The sequence below is a fragment of the Maniola jurtina genome, chromosome 19, assembly GCF_905333055.1.
Source record: "Maniola jurtina chromosome 19, ilManJurt1.1, whole genome shotgun sequence".
NCBI classification, from domain to species: Eukaryota; Metazoa; Arthropoda; class Insecta; order Lepidoptera; family Nymphalidae; genus Maniola; species Maniola jurtina.
The window spans coordinates 4,462,202-4,488,555 of NC_060047.1; the positions used below are offsets into that span (position 1 = coordinate 4,462,202).

The 26,354-nt window shown below is 37.2% G+C and overlaps 1 protein-coding gene across 1 annotated transcript in view; it reads left to right on the forward strand.

The window, feature by feature from the left end:
* LOC123874769 (putative epidermal cell surface receptor) overlaps window positions 1-26,069 on the forward strand; it is a 39,679-nt gene extending 13,610 nt beyond the window's left edge. Inside the window, exons 2-18 of the mRNA XM_045920257.1 lie at window positions 6,350-6,475; window positions 15,680-16,176; window positions 16,355-16,541; window positions 16,891-17,020; window positions 17,521-17,668; window positions 17,756-18,134; window positions 18,231-18,447; window positions 18,591-18,799; window positions 20,549-20,879; window positions 20,956-21,154; window positions 21,251-21,387; window positions 21,758-21,948; window positions 22,305-22,524; window positions 22,768-22,871; window positions 23,105-23,272; window positions 24,025-24,108; window positions 24,485-26,069. Coding sequence (XP_045776213.1) covers window positions 6,367-6,475; window positions 15,680-16,176; window positions 16,355-16,541; window positions 16,891-17,020; window positions 17,521-17,668; window positions 17,756-18,134; window positions 18,231-18,447; window positions 18,591-18,799; window positions 20,549-20,879; window positions 20,956-21,154; window positions 21,251-21,387; window positions 21,758-21,948; window positions 22,305-22,524; window positions 22,768-22,871; window positions 23,105-23,272; window positions 24,025-24,108; window positions 24,485-24,492 — 3,318 coding nt within the window. The 5' untranslated portion in view covers window positions 6,350-6,366 and the 3' untranslated portion in view covers window positions 24,493-26,069. The remainder of the gene's footprint in view (window positions 1-6,349; window positions 6,476-15,679; window positions 16,177-16,354; window positions 16,542-16,890; window positions 17,021-17,520; window positions 17,669-17,755; window positions 18,135-18,230; window positions 18,448-18,590; window positions 18,800-20,548; window positions 20,880-20,955; window positions 21,155-21,250; window positions 21,388-21,757; window positions 21,949-22,304; window positions 22,525-22,767; window positions 22,872-23,104; window positions 23,273-24,024; window positions 24,109-24,484) is intronic.
* The last annotated feature ends 285 nt before the right edge of the window (window positions 26,070-26,354 follow it).

Consider the following 26,354-nt stretch of genomic DNA (forward strand, 5'->3'; position numbering starts at 1 on the left):
ATGTATTTGCCTTTTCACGATTGTTTCCAGTCTGTCAAGCTTTTTTTCAGTGTCACGCGTATCGCAATCAGCGCCTGCAAAACAAGCGATGCCTCCACGGTTGCGGGTAGCGACCTGCCCCAGCTACGCATGGGTGCCTATAATATATAGTGTAATATAGCCTATGTCACTCAGGAAGAATGTAGTTTTGTATGGGTGAAAGAATTTTCGAAATCGGTTCAGTAGTTCCAGAGATTACTTCCTGCAAACAAACTTACAAACTTTATCTCTTTATATTCGTAATATTAGTGTAGATTTCGAGCTTGTAGGATGGAAACGTAAGCAAAGCTCAATTGCCATTGCGAACAAACAATGAAACCATGATGCGAAAAATTGGCAGTCAGTGAAACTGCCGACAGAAGTGAAACCTTAAAACTGTTGATACTTCCATTAAAAATTGAACCTTAACAGGGCTCTCTCCGTCACTTACTCCATACAATCGTAGTTCCCATTTCATTTGAATATTAAGCAACCAAAGTCCATGAAATTTTGCAGACATAGTCTAGAAACTAATATCTGTGTCTGTGGTGTTTTAGATTTTTCTAAAAATATGTAGTTTTAAAATTACAGGGGCTCAAAGATTTGTATTTTTCGTTAAAAAAAGGCCCAACTTTGTGCTCGTTTTTCTAGACAACGAAGCAATTTAATGAAATTTGGAAAAACCACAGACCTAGAAAATTTAATGAATATTATGTAGTAAAAAAATTATTGTTATATATTTTATATTGTTATAATTATGTGGGAACTACGAAAACCAGAAATTACACCCAGAAATCTTGAAAATTTCGTGCTGTCTCGATTTGTGCAAGCGGGGTGGTGAAGTGCGGGGGACGACACGTGAAACTGACAGAAACTGACAGTCTAAACACACGGGCCACATTTAGACTGCACCCGACTCCAAACTTGTCGATAGGTCTAACTAAATACACTGGTACATTTCAACTTGCGTTAGACGTATGCGTTACCTACTCAGACGTTGCCTGTAGATAAAAATATGTCTCATGTTTGCTGGCAATAGCGCATGCATCAAACCCTGCAAGTTGCAACTCTCTTGCAACCTATTCCTCACGCAATACGCACAGCTTTAATATTATAATTTTTGACAATGTATACTATATGTAATGCCATATCACAGGTCACTCTCTGATTTATTGCTAACAATTTACTTCTAATAATAGTGTGACAGAAAGTGTGACGGTAGTTTTGACCTCTGATTGGCCGACTCTCTTTCACTATTTGCTAAAATTGATGATTGCAACAACAATTTTTTCTTTTTTGTAATCGAAGACAGAACACGGACGTCAAACAGGTTGACTAATTGCAATCACTTCTGACCGGCTAACATTGTTCCGCTAGTGGCTCAAACTCACTGTCGCAGCAAGAACATGGTAAATTCAGCCAATCACAGCAATTTGAATTGGTTATCACAAATGTACCGATCTAGGAACCGAGAATGCACGAACCAGGGCAGATAGAGATAAGAACAATAATATCATACGTAGGAAATCGACGGGGGATCGTTGACAACGATAGCCTTAAGGGTTGCGTTAAGGAATAAATCTTAAAAGCTAATAAAATATAGGTACACGTCGGTGACGCATATTGAAGTTTTTACTCTGAATACTTAATCACCCGATACACCTAAAGAAGTTTTCACTATCCACTTTAAAAACATAAAAAAAGGTCAATTCATACGAATTACCGCGACCGCGCCCGCTCTGCGGGTTAAAGTGAACATGCACATTAATCATGCCTAAGTATTACACGTTCACGCTATTTTGTATAAGCTGGTGTTTATCCAAAACGTAGACGAGAATTTGAAAACTGCAAAAAAGATGCGGTTCTTTTTACTGTTACTAAAAAAAACTTAAAAAATTAACAATAGATCGGCGGTGTATTACTTATAGAGTTTTCCTCCTTCATATATTTTTGCGTTTGCGGAATTAGGCAAAGGTCCGCATTTCAAAATAATAAAATGTATAATAAGGTACTAACTTCTTATTCCACTAAGATATTTTCTATACTAATAATAAAAATTTGTTTCGATAAACCCTGAAACTGCAGAATCATTTCAGAACCATTTTAATATTTTTTCACCATTTAACCTTAAAAAATCCATAATAATGTTATAAACCATACAGAGATGGTTTACATCCTGGGAATGGACTGAGGGTATTTTTATCCCGGAAAATGAAAGAGTTCCCACGGATTTTTAAAAACCTCAATCCACGCGGATGAAGTAGCAGGCATCATAGTAGGTTATAAATTAGACAAGTAGGTATAATTGTAATACCTACATAAGTGAGATTAGTTTAGATTTTACTTATTTTTTATTTTTTACCGAATTTTGCAAAGTTCAACTGTTAAAAGTGACTAGCAAAAAACCTAAGTAACTGATGGCTAAGTACAAACTTATTCAATTACCCAAAAGAATTTTAACGTAAAAAACTGAGCGGCTGACGTTTCGATTTTTTGTTTCCATTTTCTTAATGGCCACTAGATACCTGCGTTAATTGGCTATGGAGGTAGCTAGTTACACGTACCTACACCATGACCAATTAACGCACCATTCCAAACAGATTACAAAGATAACTTACACAGAGAACCATCATTGCTTTATCATTAAAACATTGTCGTAAAAGCGGTAAAGACCTGACCAGACTCGTCTAGCGGCGACAGCGTGTATAGAGCGGCTTTAAATAGTAATACAAACAAGGAACTGTATGAATCCACTTCGGATCTCGCGTCGTTTTCATTGTTTTCCTCAGTATGGATGGTAATTCTTTTATCAAATCTCTACGTACGTAAGCGAACCCAACGAAACGCAACGCGGTGGTGCGCTGGTGCGAAATTATTGGCGACGTAAAACGATGAGACACAGTTTTCACGATCCAGCGTGTGGGACGCTGAAGTTGGCGGTGCGTCACTCCCGTGCATCAGAGAGCATGTAAAGCCGTCGGTCCTGCGCGTGATATCTCTCCGGTCGTGTCGGATTTCCCCCTAGTCGCTTTAAGATTGAGGGAGTAGAGATTGAGGCATTCGATTACAACATGGGGTTACTCAAGAGTCCGACCAACACATTCCTGAAAGGCCGGCAACGTATTAGCCGTTCCTCGGTACTGCAAATGTTCATGAGCGGCGGTAATCACTTAACATCAGGTGACCCGCCTGTTCACATACTTGTGCCACTTGTGCACTATAATATCTCCCGCGCAGTTGGCTAATCTATATGGAGATTGACCGCCGTGGCCGAAATTCGGTCATAATTAATCATGTGATGTATGTATTGTAACTTACTGTACCCATGTTGCTCACAAGTTCTGTTCGTTTCAGTCTTCAGTGTGAAGTCCTATCGTACCGCAGCCGCCACGCGTCGCTACCGCTCGTTGTCTGTTAAGTGCTTTAAACAATTAAACAAGCATACGTTTTGCTCGAACGCAATAGTAATTGTATTGAATGAAGTTTCCACGCTGAGAACCACGTAGTTCCCACGTAAAAAGCACCTCGAGGTTTTTCTCAATCGGTCACCGAAATTTCGTAATCCATTGTGTACGCCATTTGATCAATATGGCATAGTAAGATGTAAAGATTGTATTATAAGGTGTGATTATTTTATTAAAATATTAAAAAGATTGTAATTTAAGGTGTGATTATTTTATCAAGTTTGAACACTTTTATTACCTGTTATCTCCCAAAGCCACCATGATCCAAACTTCATAGTCGCTGATCATTCCTCCCTTGGGAGAAATATTGGGAGATATTATGCAGAGAAGCTTTCAGCTTTTATAAAATACCGAAGGTCTGGCACACGCTGGCTCTCTCTCTCTCTATAAATAAAACCCAAGAAATCCATAGATAAGCGACACTCTATAGATATAAGTAAGCTCAAGAAAAATAGAACATAGCATCTTCGAGAACCATAACTTACGCAACGCTTGTATCGAGTGCATTGTAATCCTTTCGTAACGCGAACAATCGTATCTCAAAATGATGTCACATATTCAAATTATGTTAATATTAATTTCGATTTCACTCGATTCAATTTACTATTTACCTACGTTCTGTACCTACGACCTCCTACGAAAACGACAACCTATAATGAATAATGATACAGTTCCAGACACGTAAACAATGGTAGGTAGGTGGGTAACACGAAATCATTGTCATTGTTACGTTGATGTTTGATGACTGAAGTGCCTACTTAGTTTTATTTTGGGAGTGATTAGGTAGGTACTTAAACAATAATTTCTTGTAAGTAATTTTATTTTATTTTATTAGAGAGAAAAACCTTATATACAGCTAATTAGAGCCTCAATAGCTCAACGGTTGAGGAGCGAACTGAATTCCGAAAGGTCGGCGGCTCAAACCAAACCATCGATGTATATGGATTAGCCTTTCCCATACAATTCCGTCCGCAAAAATACGCTTGAATCTTACGTCATCGTCATTGACAAAGTCAATAGACTTTTGCAAATTCTATTGACTTTTTGAGCGCGTTTTTTATCTTCGAAGGGCCTATCCATATACATCGATGGTTCAAACCCCACCTGTTGCACTATTGTCGTTTACCCACTCCTGGCACAATCTTTACGCTTAATTGGAGGGGAAAGGGGAGTATTAGTCATGATTAGCATGGCTAATATTCATTTTTAAAAGATTAGAAAGTTTAAAAATAGAAATTATAGAAAAGTATAGTTAAGTACAAGTTTTCACAGAAGTTATAAGAGAGCGAAAAAAGCTTGTGTGGAAAAAGTAACTGGGTTGATGAAGGCTGGGAAATTAGGGGTGGAACAGGCCCGAACAAAGGACATGTCCAATTAATCAAACCCACCTGATAGTGGAGCAGTAATGATGGGGAAACTCAAGTTCCTATTATTGTGTGAGACTGAATTGTTTACTGTGAGTAAACTTTTCTCATCTCTTTGTTTACTTCTAGCAAAGATGACTCCTCCTGTACCTAGTACCTAACTTTATTTTTATGACTAGTTGATGCCCGCAACTTCGTCCGCGTGGATTTAGGTTTTGAAAATCCCGTGGGAACTCTTTAATTCCCGGGACAAAAAGTAGCCTATGTCAATCGCCAAGTCTAAAACCGCTTACTATTCCCGTGCAAAAATCACATCGATCCATTGGTCCGTTGCGACGTGGTTGAAGGACACACTAATAAACCAACAAACAAACAAAGACACTTTCGCATATGGTTAGTAATTTTTTAATCTAAATATTTACCTTTCCTAAATGGTTTGTATTATGTTACGTAATTCGTAATTTATTTTTTAAAACAAGCTGCATGTTGGCACGAACGATGAAAATAAATAAAAACAAGGCTTATTATTTTCTCAGAAACCAACTTGCTTGTCAGAAAAACGGAGTTGATTTACTGGAACATTGTCGTATTATGTAATAAAAGTTGGTAAAAAGTAACAACACTGAAGGTTCGTCGACCTCGGTACTCTGTTAATCCGAAGTAATAAGAACTACGGTAAGATGGAGGTTCCAACTTCCACCTTTAGTTACAAAATATGTTAGGCATAGTATATTAAACATATAGCACGAAATTTTATAGCTTTTTAAATGTAAGTTATTGAGATTTGCCCTGATTATTTTGTCTGAAACACAACTACTTAGGTACTTACATCTGTGCAATTTGTTTTCATAGCTTTACGATCAACCTTGATGCCAGGTTTTTTTTTCAAAGAAATGCCATAGCATTCAAATTTTTCACAACAAGAGAGAATAATATAGCAACTTAGATACCATAGACTTATATTTGTAGATACTTATTTAAAAGTAGATATCTACTTATTAATACGTATCTATTGAAGTAAAGTTCTATATAAGTGGAAATTCCTTTATGCAACAATAAAATGTCTTAAGCCGGCTCTACACTTGCACGTGAAGTCGAGCCGTTTTTTCACGCCGTGGGTGTATGACGCGATCCACGCGTGAACTGTTTCCCTCCAGACTCGCAAATCTTCACAGTCTTGTTCGTGACTATGGACGAAACCCTTTGTCGCGGACCAAAAAACGGACACTGATAGGGGAAAGGCACGAAGCGCGAACGCGAAGGCGTGAACAACATCTACACTCGTGATTCGCAGTTGTCGCGGGCTTTCGCGGCCGTTCGCGCCGCGAGTGTAGAGCCCACTTTAAATCAGATTTCGCGAATCGCGGTGACATGTGCATATATGATATACGACATACTATGGGCGCTAATAGTGCGTCTGTATGAATTATTTTCAGCTAGAAGCCACTTATTTACCTTGTAAGTAAGCTAAGGAAAACCAAAGTATATGTATGAATTGCGCAGATGGAGCGGGAGCGGTGATGTCGCGGGCCGCATGCGCAGCGGCGCTGGTGTGCGCGCTGGCCGTCGCCGCAGCCGCCTACACCGTCGACTGCAACCACGAATACACCGACTGCGATACGGAACTGAGTAAGTACTTACCTACTTACTTTGTAAACGTAAGTGGCCAGAACAGTGTCCGTCGAAATTAAAGATTCGCTTAAATTGATATTCAAATTCACATACAGTACAACCAAATTAATAATGCGCATGCAGATCTTCGCTAATTGTCGTATTCCGAATCATTGAATCGTAAGAGCCCTAAACAATGCACTTGCATTTTGCACCTTGTTATAAACAAATAGGAGTCAATATCATGTGTATCATACGCCCGTTGCCGAACAGTGACGAAGATTTCTATGCGTATTATTAATTTGGTTGTACTGTAAATAGGTATTGCTTTTTTTGGCAGCAAAATGGTCTAGTACGTTGAGATGTAATTAAGGTACAGACTGTGGTACATGTTGCATAGGTAGGTATAGTTGTGGGCAGCTGCTGAATGCAAAGTCGATGGTTTCATACCCTCACAAGAGGATTTCCCGGCGCAGATGTTGTATTCTGAAACAGGCTCGAAAAAGCTGAAGAAAAGGAATATTTGTGAAAGAATAGTCTATCCTATATCCAAACTCGTATATCAGCATTTACTACTTACCTACCGAAATAGTTGGAATTCAAAGGCGCGTTAGTTCGTAATTTCGGACACAACCATAACAGTTTCGCTCTATGGTTAAAGCGTGGTTAAAACGCGTTTAGAACAAGTTTCTTCGAATAAAGATTTATATGGATGAGCCGGAAAAAATAACACACAGAATCTTTTTTTAGTACCTACTTAATGGAATTTTTATATCAGATGTATTTATAGATCTGTAGTGGATGTGGTATTTTGTTACACGTCTTTTTTATGAGGAAGTTAGCACGCATATACATATAGATTTTAAAATCATTACCTTGCAGGTATAAAATTATTATAAAACCGTCACCAGCTTTGCACGGCTGAAGTTTACAAATGAAGACAAAACATACTATCCCCGACTTTTCGGTGGATTTTCCCAAAAAGAACTTTCAGGTTTCATGCAAACATTTTTTCTGATTAATACAAAAAAAAAAACCAAATCGGTCGAGCCGTTCTCAAGTGATGATCTTTCATACATGTATACAATACAAAGCTATGTGATACCTACTCGTAAGTACAATATAGGTAATTGTATAACATCATGATATATATATGTTTATACTTAATACCTATTTCATACTGTCTTATACTTCACTTAAAAGGCGCGATGACGAAAAAGGTCAGCAAAATTTTTCAACTTCTGTAATTCTGAGTCAGGCATGTGGGCTTAGCCATAATATTTTAGAGTAGAACGTTAATTAAGACTTGATAAACTTTTTTTCTAATTTTGCCGCGATAGCCTAGTGGTTAAGAGTTAAGACAATCGCCTCCCATTCGGGAGGTCGGGAGTTCGATCCCGGGCGCGCGCCTGTAACTTTTCGGAGTAATGTGTGGTTATTAAATAAGTAAAATATTGTGAGGAAACCTGCAAGTCTGAGTGTCCTCCATAACGTTCTCTATGGTGTATGAATTGAATTCTGCCAATCCGCGATTGGCCAGCGTGGCGGACAATTGCCTAAGCCCTTCTCAACAGAGTTTTTGACATTTTTTATTTGAATGTGCTTCGTTAGTACTAAGTGGAATAAACTCACGCCGGTACTTGAGAACGTATCAACATCAACGAGTTGCAAAACATAATATAAACACGGAATATCTTCACTATTGAAAACGGTAAAAGAAAATGAAATGTGACGGAACCGCCGCGTTGTGGAGTCGTGAGTTCACCGCCGTTTTTTTTCAAAGGAAGATCAACACATTCCGCTGGGCTTTGTTCTTTTTTAAATGTTTTCTTCACGGTTTTTGTAGGAAGTGAGGCGGTCCGGCCATTAAACAATCTATCACAAATGGGTCTCAGACACAGGTAGATAGTCTGGTAGTAGGTACACTATAATTACATGTTATTTTATAACCACTGAATGTAAGTATCTACCTACTATATCTACCTTATAAGTTATACGATGTGGAAGTGATTAAAAATAAACTTGTTTATTATAAGGAAAAGATTTGATCATCACAACGTCCTACATCTTTAAGCTCTATGTTTACTTAACCTTTTTATTTTATAATCTTTTTCAATGTCTATTAATCTTTTAATTGAAGAAAGCTTTTGGGTTTCTATTCCACTGTATCGAGTTACTCATAGTTAAACATTATTTAGTTGAAGTATACGCTGACCGTGGTAACGAGGTGAATGGCGGTTTCTTGTTATGCGTCACAACTTACGCAGCAGCGGTGGGATGGAACTTTGTGAGGTTTCTAGTCGGAAGGCCGTAGGAGTCCGACATAACCACTTTGCTTCCCCGTGGCCAGTGATATCCATGTTGAATTTTTCTTACGAATTTTTATTTCGTAAGGAATACCTACAATATTAAAGCGATTCAATCTTCTTACTATCATCTCAATCTATGTATATATGCTAGGATCATTACTATTACTTAGGTAGATATAATTTTTAAATTCAATAAATAATATTTCAAACCTGATGGAAAGTATTGATGTGCCGGCTGGCCTAGAGCCCTAGAAGATGCCTATTCACTCTTGGTTTAAAAATATCCTGATTATAATTATTGGCAGGAAATATAGATCGCGGAAGAGTATTCCAAACCTTAGCCATATGCATATGAGGAACGTTAAAGTTGTACAAAAGCCAATAGTTATGAAATTTTGTGGTCTCTTAAATAGTTTATTTGCTTCATTTTTTGGCTGAAAATAGAGGTGTTTCAAGGGTCATAATTTCAAATTAAATATAATTTTACTACAAATCTAGTATTTATTAATCTAGAACAACCAATAATAGAATGACAGGCGTAAATCGTTTGTATGAAAAAGCGTGTAAGAAGTGTTATGCTTTCGTTAATTCGTATTTTTTTTTTGATCATTTGAATCAGTCCAGTGATTTTAGCGTGATGTGCACACTAATAAATAAACAGAAAAACTACTAAGTTGGTACTTATTACGATTTTATTAGGGTTCCGTACCTCAAAAGGAAAAACGGTCTGTCTGTCTGTCCGTCCGTCCATCGTGTCTGTCAAGAAAACCTATAGGGTATTTCCCGGTGACCTAGAAACATGAAATTTGGCAGGTAGGATAGGTCTTATAGCACAAGTAAAGGAATAAAACTGGAAACCGTGAATTTGTGGTTACATCATTTAAAAAAAAAATGTGTTTCAATTTTCAAAGTAAGATACCTAACTATACCAAGTGGGATATCATATAAAAGGGCTTTACCTGTAGGTACATTCTGAAACAGATTTTTTTTTATTTTTATGCATTAGTTTTTGATATATCGTGCAAAATGTCGGAAAAAATACCCGAGTACGTAACCCTTCGGTGCGCGAGTCTGACTCGCACTTGGCCGGTTTTTACAAGTAGAAATGGTTGCGTTCTTGAGGAAAAACACTGCAAGATGTCTATAGGCATTCCTTTAGACACTTTCAAATCCATAAACAAAGGTACCTACCTCTATCGATGTAAATTGTCGCTTTGTGTGTGCTCTTCCGCGTTTCTGCTATTCAGTTCTACTTATATACAGGATGTACCTAACCAGAACGCTAGCGAAACCTTAGCGTTATTTTACTCCACCTTAAGACCACCAATACCAATGACCATTTGCCTTGTCTTTTGATTTTAGTGATTAAGTATTTTTCAAACCCGCATTATATAGCGGGTAAAACTCGGGTCAATGGTCGCCTACGACTCGGCATTGACTTCGAGTGACCTATTTACGGAACGCTCGTTGATCTCAAGCGTCAGTCAGATGTTTTATTTGCATTTAAAAAATACAGGATTTTTAATTTTTTTCGTAGTTTTTTTATAGTACCTTGTCAGTAATCATTAGTATTATCACCTGTCTTCGTTTTTACTAGCGTTCTAGTTACACTCTGTATATAGCTATCATTATGTGTAACACCATTGTATCTATCATTAAACTTTTTTACGATTAGCTGTTTTGTTCAGCAGAAAATTGCACTCGCGATTACGTTTACCCACTTATACATTGTAAAAGCGTCTTAGAGGATGTTAGTCTGTTTATTTATCACTCTGTTAACTTTTCACCGCTCTTAGTTACCAAACGTCAAAATTTCGTCGTCTTCAAAGACGGGGTCCGTTCTTTTTTTCAAAGAAAATAAGTAGGTATCTTTACTCAAGAGAAAGCAGGAAATTCTACGTGGACGAAGACGCAATTTACAGTAGGTAGGATCTATCTATATTATATGCGAAAGTAGTATATATCTGTTTGTTTGTCTGCTACCTGTCCACCATCTATGTAGACGATTTTGACTTTGTGACCAAGATAGCCTACATCCCAGGGACGGATATAGGTTACTTTTGTCCCAGAAAATCAAAGAGTTCCCACGGGATTTTAAAAAAACTTAAATCCGCGCGAACGAAGTCGCTGGCATCATCTATGTAGTATGCAATACATAAGCAATGTAACTATTACACTACCTTTTGGGGTGCTGAATGCCAAGTCGAGTGAAGTAGTAGTATTAGGTATTTTTTCTCAGTTTATTCAGAAAATCACGCTAATGGCGCGTTCGCAGACAGCGTCACGCACCAGTTGCGCTTGCGCGGTTATGTCAACGACTGTGATACTTACGTGCAGCAGCTGTTGCTTCAGTTTATTCCCAATCAATATTGATAAGTTCTATTTTTAGGGTTCTGTACCTCAAACGAATAAACGGAACCCTTATAGGATCACTTTGTTTCCGTCTGTCGTGTCTGTCAAAACCTATAGGTTACCTACTTCCCGTTGACCTAGAATCATGAAATTTGACGAGTAGGAAGGTCTTATAGCACAAGTGAATGAAAATATCCGAAAACCGTGAATTTGTGGTAACATCACAAAAAAAATTAAAATGTGTTCATGAACTAATAATGAATTAGTAATAATAATTAGGTAGTATTTTCAATTTTTAAAGTAAGATCAAGTGATGCACATCATATGAAATGGCTTAATACCTATACATTCTAAAACAGATTATTATTTATTTTTATACATACCTAATAGTTTTTGATTTATGATGCAAAATGTCGAAAAAAATACTTTTTCCCCCCGTTAAATCTTCGAAGTTTACCAATCGAAACATCTGGAATAATTATGGTGATAGTTACTCCCCATAATCGTAAATTACAGCCCACATTATTATTCGTGCAATTAATATAATAAATTATTCTAATATTATGATGCAATTACCTACTTACATTGAAATCCCTATTCGTTGATTGAGTATTGACATCAAGTCCTATGACTAGAATAACTCAAAATTAGCCTTACTTTAACTTCTTAAAGTTTATTTTTCTCTAAATCTCAATAGGTATCTCTAATCTACGATATCGTGATGGCATCACCATGCATCAACGTCTTGAACGCCATTGTTTTCTGACCTTGTTCTATTTAAAAGCTTTGATGCGAACGAATGGATGCGTTAAAGCTGGGAAAGTGAAGGTGTTTGGAGGTTAACAAGAAAATTGCCTACTTAAGCATGAAATACAAGTACCTAAGCAACATTATAATATTAAAAACTAAGAACTTAAAAGAAAAAAAGAAAGGTACTTAAGGGGCATGAGACGGGATTAAGAAATTAGCTGTATTATCGACTAATTCTGACACATTAGTCGATACTAGAGCTAATTTCTTAAACTGGACCCTTTCAAGTAAAGATTTTTATATAAACCTGTGAGGATAAGCCATAAGCCTACGTTGTCGTATTAGTTTAAAAAATGCGAAAATCCAAATTAAATTTGAATTTCGCGGGCAGGCCCGTCGCTTCCACCTTAAATGAGAAGGGAAGGCACCTTACTTACTTAAGTGTATATACATTTTAAGTTAAATTCTGATACGAGAAAATGAAAAAAAAAATAGTAACAAATAAAATAAATATAAATAATAGTAAAAGAAAATGAAAATTGTAACATAATTCTAACAACAAATACAAACTGTTCTATAAACATTTTACAATGTATTGATTTAAGTTACGAAACGTTCTAAAGTGTAATTTCTCGAATGTTCTCTCACGGATGTCCACCTGTTACTTGAACTTGAGATGTGAACGGATTTCCTTATGAGTTATGTGCGATGAGCGATGCACGAACTCGATGCCGATGTTCTATCACGCATAAACGCAAGTAGGGCGACCATCTTCGTCCATTTTTGGAATAAATTACTTGATAATATAACTTCGATAGCTCAGCGGTTGAGGGGCGGACTGTATTCCGAAAGGTCGGCGGTTCAAACCCCACCCGTTGCACTATTTTCGTACCCACCCCTAGCACAAGCTTTACGCTTAATTGGAGGGGGAAATTAAAAAAATTAGCTAATCATGACTAATATTAGTCATGATTAGCTAATTTTTTTATAACTGAAAATCCTCATGGATACCACCGCGCCTATAAAGGGCACGGAGGTTATGTCGGACTCTTACCGACTAAGCCCCACGGTGTTCCACGCAGCGTCTGGTGGCTGGCCTACGGAGCTAGACCCATTTACGCAATCCAGCCAGGCGGCTTGTAGCCAGCCAGTTGTAATAATTATTGGAAAAGCATGAAATCAGAACATCCTACTGAAATCGTTTGGTAACCATAACGCTTACACAAGGAGCCGGATACACGATACGTTTGCGCAACTGTATGGACATAACGCGATATTAGTCATTAGCACAATATGTCATCGGTATTTTAAGGGTTTCACTTTTTCAAAATGTCAAGTATGCTTCCTTGTCGCGCTGTTTGATCCCGGATACAGAATAGAATTTCAAGTATCAAAAGGAACATATTGATTCTTTCATTCAAGAAACAGCAAATAAGCTTATTAGTGGACTCGAGCATGATTTAGACTAGTAACAACTATTCCTAATAATTTTGCCTGCCGTATTATTCCTCTCCTCAAATTCGTCAATGCTGAAACGCATAGGTATCCCTTTCAATTAATCACATATGATCCCAGTACCTTCGCATACAACTCGGCAAAGAGAACGAGATTTCGATTCTTAAACGGTTTAACGTGCTCTCCGAGGCATGCAGTAAACGAAAGTCCCCATCAAGTTACCAACCTGAGTCAATGTTATACAATAGCAATCGATTAAAATCTGTGTTAGTAAATAGGCTACACGTCCCCTTGTCATAATAATTATGTCAGGAGAAACGGGGATGACAATTTTCATGAAAATTACCCAGTGTATGAGCAAATAGTGTGCTATCTTTCCCCTCTCTAATAATAACGAGAAAAGTTACTAATAAGTAACATTGTATGAAATGAAATAACATCTTTAGAAAATAAAAATATTCGTCGGTGTGTAAAGAACGTTCGGAAATAATAATTTACGAATTTATAATCGGGGCTGTTAAAACCTGGATTTTGGTCACAACCTGAGTGAAAATATGGATACGATTTTTAGACCACTGTGACAGATAAATACCTATACCAAATGAAACAGAACGTTCAAACGCCATTGCGTCTGATAATGTCGGTCAATACCACATTGAGAATGGGGCGATTCTATAACGTATACAAATTAACCGGTCGGTGCAGTTCGAGCTTTTCGCGTCCTTTAGGTGACCTAGTTTGTGATAGCCGTGAAGATTAAGGTCATAAGGTAAGGTGAAGGTGAAGATCATGCCTAAAGCACTAAGCACTAATAATATAAAGTTGTTGACGCTCTCAGCTTATTATTGATTAGATACAAATATCTGAATAACGAATCTGATGATTTTATTCTTTAATTGGCTAACTTAACGATGCCTTTTTAAAACGTATTTAAGAATCAGTGAGGCCAATTAGTAAATAAAATCGTTAGGAGATATATTAGTTGTATTATTTAATTTTTACAATCTGTATAAATTATCTTAATCTTAGGTCCTTCAGATCTCCTTCTTCGGTCGGTATTTAACCAATTTAAATGGCAAAATTATGCTGTGTGGCACAATGAAAGCCACTACATTTTTTTAAAGAATATTAACCAAGCCATCTTTCCCCTCCAAACTTTCTATGAGTTGGTACGACAATAGTGCAACAGGTGGGGTTTCCAATCGCCAACCAATATATAAATTATAGTTGAATGCACTATATCTTCTTTTACCAGCATACAAGATCTTGTCAATCATAAAACTGATAAAGATAATAATTTTAACAAATTATAATAGAGAATCGATACACAAGTCAGAATCGTAATTATATGAGTGTCTTTTCCGTAGAAAGTAGAAGTAAAAGTCCCACAGTACCTACACCGGGTATGTAAATTATTTATAACTCGTTTATGTTAGACTTACTTACTAATGACCAGGAATTTGCATTATTTATGAGCACGTATACATCGCAGTTTAAAACAAAAGTTGCATCATGCTCCTATACTATTTTTAAAGCGACTTATGATTATACTTTGTAATATGAGTTAGGAAGAGCCGAGCATTCCGAACCAGAGGCAGATTCACTTGACGATTCAACAGTAGGTATTTGTAAAAATTATTTGAAAAAAAATCTAATGTTAGTTCTATTTGCCATTGTATAAGTATCTCCGCCAAAATATTACAATTCACAAACACCAATTTTATATTCCAATGTGAGCAATTTTATAATTTGTAAATTCAGCTAGGTATTACAGCTAGGTATCTATTGGAATTTCTCATTCAAATTCAAATTCAAAATATTTTTATTCAATTAAACTTTTACAAGTGCTTTTGAATCGTCAAAATAATCTACCACTGGTTCGGAATGCCATACCTATCGAGAAGAACCAGCAAGAAGCTCGGCGGTTGCTCTGCATTCTGACTAGACCCGTGCTTAGAAGTGAGCCGGCGATAAGTAGATAGAGATGATGATGACCATAATTTTAAACCAATGTTGTCGATCAAATTTTAATGACAGTTAAATCGATTACAATAACGGTTCTTAGCGATTGACCAAGTTCCCATTGTTTCGTTGTATCGTTAAATTATTGACGCTGAAACCATAGTTATAAGATTCGTGTCAATTGTTTGGTATCAATCTCACGGTGTTCTCCATCATCTAATCTTGGTCGTCTTGGCAGACCTCGTTCATAAGAAAATATATACTTGCTATGAGACTTACTTCCATCGTGATATTTACGGTCCAACTTTATGTAAAAATGTATAATATATAAACCTCTTTGAGAATTCTCGTCACCTTAATCTTTTTAATAAATGCATTTGCAATTTTTTTACAGGTAAACTAACTGAAGATGAAGAGTCTGCATCAACTTTAACACATAGTATACCTGCACCGATAGAAGTGGAATCACCTGAAACAACAACTTCTACAACCACAACTGCACCAACAAGATCAACAACTGTCGAACAATTTGCAATAGAAAATAAAACAGAAGCACATAATACACTTTCTGAAACTAACGAAGCCACAGAATCTATAGCAAAACCGAAGCCTAGGCTATTAAATTTAAATGTAGATGAATTACACAATTTCGCTACTGCGTTACATAATCAAACCAAAGGACCAAAAAAAGCTTTAGAGGATCTTAGCGATGTTAACTTGGATAACGAAGATGAGGATGAGCCTCCAAGATTAACAGGAAACGACTCAAAAAATAAACAGATACCTGATAAATTCTATACTAATCTCCAAGCGCCTTTCAATTCCATGTTAACTTTTGATAAATCTGAAGAAATGGAAGAAGTATGTAAAGAAAACGGAGTAACATATAAGGTTAGTAATTTGGTAAAGTTACTTTTAAATCTAAGATAACTAGCCTATCTAATTAAAAAGGAATGATAAGTGAGAATCTCCATTGATATAATTAATTACAACTTACATAAAACTTGCAAAATGTGAATAATACTTAACTAGAAAAAGTTCATGCTGCTAAAGAAATATTTTACTACAGACAGGCGAACGAATAGATAGAGGCTGTGAAGAAACTTGTGAGTGTTCGTCAGGTGGGCATTTTGATTGCTCGTTGCGATGCAAACATCCATTCATACGTCGTGGCAGGCGGCTCAGCGATCCCCTGTGTTTTGAATCCCCAGTCGACGAATGCTGTTCCATTATTGCTTGCGCTACAGGGACTGGAGGTAAATATGCATTTAAGCTTTAAAATTTCTTACGATTTCCGTAAAGTTATGTTTCCAGTCTACAAAATCAAAGTTAAAGAATTAAAATACAGTCATATAGATTTGTACAGGATATAATAATGTGATAACTCTACAAGTACAAATAAGTATCTCTTATCAGTTTCTACCTGAGATCATGTAGATTTTTTTTATATATATGCACCTACAAGTTATACCTAATGTTTCGATAGGCCAAGAAGGTTTTTTCAAAATTCTAAAGCTTTTCTCAATAGGTTTTTATCTCTAAAAAATGCTATAATATGTGTCTCTGAACCACTTGAATGAACCGTTGTAAATATTGTTTATTCAGACTCAAAAACAATGACCCTGGAGGTGTGTCGTTACGGCAATGAAACTTACCCAGTGGGTGGAAAGTGGAATATCAAATGCGAACAAACTTGCACTTGCGAGGAGCATTCCGTCATCACTTGTAAACCGAGGTGAGTCATCGTCGGTTTGTAATGCAAAATAGAACCACTAAAAAGTCCATACCTTCAATTCTAGAGAACCTATAACTGTTCTGTCTATTCATTCATAGATCTTACTCGTATTTTATAGGTACCTATACTACTTAATTATAATAATACTACAATTACTATAATACTATAATAATACTATAATTTATTTACTTACATGGTACAAACTATAAAGTTTATTTATGTCGCCCATCGCCCATCAAATTTTTAATGTGAAGCATACGTCTCGTTAATGTTTAAATCAAAATTGACACTGTACGTAACTGTTGTACAAAACTTTTTATTGGTGAACAGGTTCTTGTATCTTAAATGGCTTTTGTAGATTGGCAAGTTAATTTAATATGGCCCCGGTATATTGTCAGGTTTAAACGGGATTTATGATTCGTTATAAACTAAGAGTACTGTTATGATGTGTAGCCTGCAAGTTGCAAGCTACCTACATCTTGGAATTTTGTTTATTTTAGGTGTAAGCCTCTACCGCAATCAGACAAATGTATCAACGTGCAGGATCCACATGATGAATGCTGTGAAGTACAAATTTGTGACGTTTCTCAGGATGTCCACGAAGAACCTATTGATAATAGTACAAGTACCACAACAACTACAACAGAGGTAAATCACATAAAAGGAGCATGATATAAGTACCTAACTGTAGAGACCTACCGAATAGAAGATCTAAATAACAGTGTATTTTTTTAGATACCGAAAGGATTGCACGATGTAATCACTCCACAGACCACATACCGCCCTTTAGTTTTAACTGAACCTATTGGCTCAATAAAAGTCTTACAAAACAATAGTGTCCAAGTTAATCTTATGCACCCGAATAAAAGCGACGATCCCATTCACTTATTATTGAGTAGCGATGGAGGGAAAACCTATAGTAACATAGAATTGAAATATTCCAATTTAATTCTAAATCTTGAAGGAGGCAAAGATTATATAGTCAAAACTAAAGAAACTGGGACCAAATTTAATTTTACAATAACAGCATCCGATGTCGGTAATGAAGTCCCCGAAAAGACATTTAATACAACGAAAGTTGGTTGTTATCATGACGGAGAGTTCTATGGAATTGGTATGTTAGTTAACTTTATTATTTTTAATCTAAAAGCTCTAACATTGAACGATAGAGGTAGGTCTTTGGCAATCCATTAAATTTCTTTAATTTCAGGTGATGAATTTCAAATTGGTTGCACTGAACTGTGCGAGTGCACTGGACAAGACAGCAGAGAATGTGCTCCTCTGATTTGTCCTTCACATGTTGGTCTGGAACTTGTATCTAAAGGTTGTGTGCGATGGGCTCCCAATCCACCACCTCAACCCCCAAATTGTTGTCCAAGGACTGCGCGGTGTTTGAGTGATGGAACTTGTCATTTCAACGGTGTGGCGTAAGTGGGTTTAGTTTACTAATTTTTATTGGTTTCGTAAACATTATTTTACATGTCTACTATGAAAAACTTTTACTAGATATCAATATCGGCTATTCTTATTTTTATTGTTAACTAAGTAATTTTCGATTACTCTGTTTTAGAATTCCAAATTGGAGCGAAGTACCTTTAGAATTAACGGGTTGTGAGCAGCATTGTTATTGTGAAAATGGTGAACTAGACTGCCAGGAGGCGTGCAATCCGCTGCCACAACTACCTCCTCAGACACTAAGATGCCCACCACAGCATCATCCGGCACCTGTAAATATATCCGACGACGACTGTTGCAAGCAATGGGGTTGCGTGCCTCGTGGTAAGCAAGCACTTAATCGACGTAGACGTAACTTTTTAAGGAGCAAAGATTTTAATAGCTATCATTATTTTAACGTTATGTTATGTTGTTTTATCTAGTATATACGATTGCACATGCCATATTTACAAACACTATAAACATAAAACTTTTCAACAAGCATGTTATGAATCGAGACATTATTCATCTTTCATGTCATCAATAGCTTTACAAAACAGTTGCATGTCCGCTAATCATTCATCATACATTATTGCTTACAGCTGGAAACATGAATGCATCGACTTTTCAGACCTATGGTATGCCGTCTCACAAACAAATAGTGGTGAACTATGTGACGCCAGTTACACCTGCAATACCATCGATTACCAATTACTTACTACCTGCACCTACTATGACTACAGAAACAAATTTTTACAAACATTTGAGTCCTGTAATGAAAGGTTCCCCAAAAATCCTTAAGACTTTAATTCCCAATACAATTCACAACGATACTTTAAAATCTTATCTTGATAAACCACCTGATCAATTAATGGATAATAATATAAATGTATTTACCCCCGAGGATATCAATTCTCCGTTTAAAACATTACATCCTGAACCTCCTCTGTTAATGAATAATCTCGATTTGGACATAAGATCATCACATTCTAAAAACCCAGTTTTAAGCAATCAGTTCACAAAATATATTCATAGCAGTTCAGCTCATGATAATATGAAATTTTATCCTAACAAACCAATAAATATACCTGGCAGCAAACTTATAAGCCTTACACAAGATTCTGGATACGTTAAGAATACTGATTCAACGAAACATATTACTTCAAATCCTGACGACTTAATTGTAAAGCAAATATATAGCTTTCCAACAGTAAAAAAGGATCCATCATCTCGATTACACAATTTAAATTATTTTCTTCCCGCTTATGATAAGAAGTTTCCAGTTCCGAAACCATTTCAACTGGGAGACGCAAAAACTAATTCTGAAATATTCAGACTCAATCAGCCTCATTTTAATGCTATGCTTCATAACGAGTCAAATAATGCTCCCATGACCATCAACTTACTTGATAAGTTACTTCTCGATTCAAACGATTATCCCGACCACAAATCCCATACTTCCATTGGACAACATGTGACTGTAATGAAAAACAAAGATTTGATGGCTGGACTACGCACTGACATTAAATCTAGCATGTGGAAAAAAGATCCTGATACACATTTATTAATCAAAGCACCCAATCCGTATGAAACTGTTTTGCTTAAGGTCCCATCTAACCCCAAGACCGAATTACATTCCATGTTTAAACCTAGTTTGCAAGAGGTTGCAAGAGCACCTAGTAAAACGTACTCGTCCCTCGATTTCGAACATCTCCTCAACCAAATGGAACTAGAATCTGAAGTTAATAGAAACACTGGACGATCAGCGGATAAAAGCCACGGTACATCCGCGGCAGGTCAGTGACCTAGCCTTGGAATGAATCTTATTTTGTATGGCCTTATTACCCTAATAATTTTGACAGAAACGACTTTCATATTTACGAAGACTGACTATTCTTGTCCGTAAAAATAACAGTAACAAACTAACCGCAAAATCAATTTGTAACCCGCTTCTTCCATATCACAAATTTTTTACATTTACTAGATTTATTCACAACACTAGCACTTCCAAAGTAGCACTGTAGAACTCTATTTTATTGTTCAAAAACATGTAATAGTAAGCGTCGTCATTAATATCGAAAATTGAAATTACAGGTCAAATTCCATCAGGGTTCCCTGCAAAGCCCCCATTACATGGACAGCCTCCTCCATTCCTACCTACAGTGCCTCCTGAAAACCGATACCCACCAGATGAGATTCCCGATTATGAACAGAATAACATACATCGTCCTGTTAATCCTCTAGAACCGGCATTATCTGGTCTCCCTCCAGGATTTCCCATACCAAGCTATGGCGATGAGAATAAGAAGCTTGCGGTTTTATCGTTGCAAGGAGATTCACCCACGAGCATAAAGATGTTGTTTGGTCTTCCACCAGTTTACGTTGGACTTCGTGGCAGTGTTGATTTGAGATATACTGATTCGGCGTAAGTTGCGTTCCTTCGCTAGCCATACTTACTTAAATCTTGCGTATTCGTCTAAGTCTTTTATTTATTTTTACAGAGAAGAAGATATATCCCAATGGTATTCGCAAGTGTTTGCACCAGCAGACGAAGTTCTGACCACACCACGATTGGAGTTCCGTTTGACTGGATTGAAACCCTCGACGACCTATAAGATCAGAGGAAAGCTCTTCCTGCACAACCTCCCTATTGAACCTGAAAGTGAAATTTATACCATGCGCACGCAAGATTTACCTACAGTAAGCGACTTTTAACTTGAAATTCTCTTAATTTTCCTGACATAAGAATTTTCAGTTCATCTTGTACCTACCTAATTTGATTTTGATAAACTTCAGGTTCTCCCTCCAGAAGAAAAGCGAAGAAAAATCGATTGCAAATTGACGGTGGTAGATGTAAATGACACAACAGCTCATGTAACGTGGAGGCATTTCACTGAAGAGGAATTACAATTTATTGACGGCATACAAGTCAGGCAAGTTACATGATTATGAGCTCCTTTAAAAATAACCCCTTGCTCCTGTCCTTTAGCTTTTATTTAGCTCCTCTTTTCTCTAACTTCTATCTCTATAAGGCCTATTAATAATAATAAAATCAATCTAAATCTAAATTTAAGAATCCATATCAATAGTTGTAAATAGGGGGACGTGTGCCTGCCCTTATCTTTTTGCATCTCAACCGCTGAACCGATCTTGAAAAATTTAGAGAGTTAGGTGAAGATGGAGACTGCATACCTTTTATCCGATGCAATCAAAAAGCTCGCACAGGATTTTTATAAAACCTAAATCCACGCGGACAACGTCGCGAGCATCAGCCAATGCTGAATTTGAACTTCGGAATTACAGATATCGTCCAACCGGCACCCCAATATTCAGCATGACAGAGCTGCTCCACCACAGCCGTTCAGCTGCTGAGCTACATGATCTCCGCCCAGGGAGCAGATACGAGGCCTCTCTCGTCTTGATACCACCGCCACGTGCCACCACAGAACTATATGACCCTGAAAACGTCGAATTTACAACCACACCATATATTGGTAAGAAATTCTAAACAAGTTGATGAAAATTAGAATATAAATTATCGTATTGAGAAATTCATTCATCATCTAAAGATAAAATTATCAAAATGTCTTCTTCTTGAGAATGGTCGTGGTTATGATATCTTTTACTGCAGATCTTGCGATCTTCCAGCAACTTCTATTGGCAGCATTATAATATATCACTCGAAGACAAACGAATTTGTTTCAAAATTGTATTAATTATTTTTACTGATTGCCTTCTCAAGATTATGAAACTGCTGGATTAAGAGCATTGTTGTAACCTTACATTACTATGTAAGCAAACACAATAATCCGTACTCGTAGACAGCTCACGTAATTTCTATTAATTCCAGATCCATACAATTGGTCGGTAATAGTGGAAGTTCGAAAAGTGGGTGCCGAAGCAGTGGAAATGACATGGCGAGGTATTCCTGTGCCCGCCGAACGTTGGGTTCGAGTGTACCGGGCAGCGCACGCTTGTGGGGAGAGCAGAAAGGAGCATGACGCCTTCCGTCTCGCTGCCAGAGATTCACCTCCTACAATCACGCTTACTGGACTGGAACCTGATGCAAAGTAAGCTTGATAACGCCACAGTTGATATGCATCGTCTCTCTAAGAAGCAAACTGCTTGTTTCTCAAGCAACTTCGTCAACAACCTCATACAACTCTATTTTTATCATCATGCGCCTAATGGTGCATCTATCAACCTGGCTGGACCCCATATGTCTACAGTCTTCTGAACTGTGCCCCGATCTAGAGTACCTATATTATTAACATTGTGTAAAGCAAAGAAAATTTTAAGTATTTTTTTTTCAGATGCCGTGTGTGGTTAGAACTCTTCCTGACTAATGGCAAAGTGAAGACCAGTAATGTGTTGGATGTTCATACGAAATCTTTGGACTCACCCGAACCTATTGACAGTGAGTACCTCATTCTTCTTCCAGGGTAGCGCATTCTATCGTAGGGTAGTATACTATATGATGCAAGTTGTTACACAATGACAGGGTATGATACCGAATTTGAGCCAGCTCTAAAAGCGTTAAACGGATGGGTCGTGAAAAGCTAGACAGACAGACAGACACATTATCTTGTTTATCATATTAATAATATTATGAAAGTATGGATATACAAAGATATATTTTATTTTTTGTAGATGTAATAGAAGCCTCCTCAGTGGCCGACAGCCGCGGCGCGCCTAGAGGGGACTACTACGGAGCACTGGTGGTAGTGGGGGTGGTTGCTGCGTTGGCGGCTCTCACGTCTGTCCTACTGCTGCTGGTGGTGGTGCGGCGACATCGGCCGCGGTCTGTGCCAATCACGTGTGAGTAACTTTGAAGATATGCGAATGATTGTACATTCAGTGACTTTGGAACCAGATACACCTCAAAGCGCAAAGCTCAGACCTCTCCGCTAGGTGGATGGATGACATCAATTAAGTAGCAGGGAGCCGCTGGATTCAGGCGGCTCAAGACCGTGGCGTGTGGAAGTTCCTGCGAGAGACCTATGTCGATCAGTGGACGCCTATCGGATGATGATGATGATGAGACCCTCAAAGCAAAAAAAAATCTTTTAAATGAATTTGTACCCTCCCATTGTAGGAAAAAATATTAGTAACTAGCCGATGCCCGCGACTTCGCCCGCGTGGATTTAGGTTTTTCAAAATCCCGTGGGAACTCTTTGATTTTCCGGGATAAAAAGTAGCCTATGTGCTAATCCAGGATACTATCTATCTCCATTCCGAATTTCAGTCAAATCCGTCCAGTGGTTTTTGCGTGAAGGAGTAACAAACATACACACACACACACACACACACACACACACATACAAACTTTCGCTTTTATAATATTAGTGTGACTAGCTGATACCCGTAACGTTGTCCACGTAGATTTTAGATTTTTTAAATACTCTGCAAACTATTTTATTTTCCGGGATAAAAAGTAGCCTATGTCACCTTGTTTTTCTTTAAATATTAAAAAATGAAATATTTTCTTTTCTTTATAATCCACAACAGTCACAGTTTATGATTGACTATAAATGTATCGTAGTTTCGCTTACTAGATGGTATCGTTTCAGCTGTGCCATCAGCACCCCGAGAGTCGTCTCTGCCGCCATACGATAACCCCGCGTACAAACTAGAGTTACAACAGGAAACTATGGGTAAGACTGAATGAACGATATCAGCTGATCTCTATGATCTGGAGGCTACGGTTGGAGCTGTTATAGATACCACCAAGTAAAAAAGACTCCAGCCTTGCCTTGTCTATGTCATGTAAAACACCGAAAATGCGGCACTCTTTCAGCGGTTAGTGTTATAAGTTTGACGTGTGTATCTGTCTGTGGCATCGTAGCTTCTAAACTAATGAACCGATTTTAATTTAGTTTTTTTGTTTGAAAGGTGGCTTGATCGAGAGTGTTCTTAGCTATAATCCAAGAAAATCGGTTCATGCGTTTGAAAGTTATCAGCTCTTTTCTATTTACTGTAACCTTCACTTGTCGGGGGTGTTATTTTTTAATTTACACTTATTGTTTACAGATCTCTGACAATTAAGTTCCCGTGGGCACGCGAACGGGCTCAACGGGACCACTGAACGTGTAGAAACACAAAATGGCCGGCCATACAATGAAATGGGTGTCTAACCCAAATGATTACAATAGCAAGAAAACCTACCTACTGTACTCATACTTACATTGGTTTGAAGATTGCTATGAAACGTCAACCGACAAAGATAAATAGTTTTATAGCTACAAATCTCGTTCTTTATATGAAAATAATATTAGCTACTTTAATACTTTTAGTAGGATTTGACCCGGGTCTTTTTTTGGTCAGTCTGGAGCAAAGTTTATACAGAAGCAGCGAAAGGTGGCACGGATAATCTTCATACCTATCTTGAATGTAGGTAAACGTCTATTAACGCTACAAAAGTACCTAATTAAAGAAGATAACAGTGTCCGCGCCACGTCTCGCCACTCGCCACGTCTTTGAGCTCAGCGCAAACGAGCCACTCACCATAGCCACATGTGGCGCGAAAGTGACACTAGTGCGTGGGTGCTCCCGTTCGCACCTATCTAGATGCGCTCACTGTTCATTGGCTCCATACATGAACAGGTTGAGGACCGGGTGTGGTGGTGCTCTATAGGGACGGCCTATGTCCAACAGTGGACGTCCACAGGCTGATGATGATGATGAACAGTGTATTTCGCAGCTTGTTACTAGCCACGTTTGGCTGTACCAAGGCTCGTTCGCGCAGATCCTAACTAGGATACGGTCTTCTGTTTCTTAATACAATTGTATTAATTTACAATTAGTATAAGTATAAACAGCTGAAGTAAAACTTGTTAATCGGTTTTTAATATTTCATTAAAATGTGAAGATAAAGTGGTAAAACGTGTGCCTTATTGCATAATATTTTTTGTATATAATGTTGATATTAAAGTTAAGGATAGTGTAGTATACTTAATGTATAAGACTGGTGTCCACTTTTGTGGTCACAAGGAAGTTTTTTACTTGTAAAATGATGATCTAGATTCTAAGCTCGTTTTTCATCATACTTTCGAACCCGAGCAGCTTTTTTAGATTCTGTTTTTAACTTCAACTCTAACAAAAAGTCTTTGACATGTTAAACGCTTGGTCATAAAAGCAGTTTATTCAACCTCGCGTGTAATATCATCCATAGATATAGGCCTCGGCACGGATTTAAAGGCGTGAATACCGATACTGAGTCTCAATGGCGGATCGCTTGATATAGTGTTCTTGATTGATTATATTACTAACTATCATATTATCACGTCTACCTTCCGCATTGGTAATTGCGCTCATGCCTCTAGATTCCTGCCGATACTTATACAACGTAAAATTTTAATGGTTGCACAATCATCCAATAGGGAACCTAATATACTCATCTTATAAGGAGTAGTGTAGATTAGGTATGGTGATAAAATACAAAAATGCTACTAGATTAACGAGTCTAATATTTAATTATAACTGATAAGTTACCTAGCTGGGATACGTAAAATAAATGTAAATGATGTCATCGGATTACGCAGTTTAATTTGTTAATAATAGAAATATCAAATAGAATTGTTACAATAATTTTTAATGAAATAAAGTTTTATTTATATTTATCTGTTTTATTACTTTTTGTGCCTATCAAAATCAAAATTGCGGAATGTGGGTAGTTTTATTTTAAAGACGATTTTTCCTTCTAAAGCCGCGTCCTAACTAGTTACACTTTTGTATAGAGAGTGATGTTGATTGAATATGAAAGTTAAATAAAGGGAAAGGATGACCAATTACAAAAACGTCGTTTAATTCAAATACAACACCAAATCACATTATATTTTCTATATAGTTATACATAATAGATTTCTCTTTATATGATTTGATTAATCCCCTCTAATCTGCA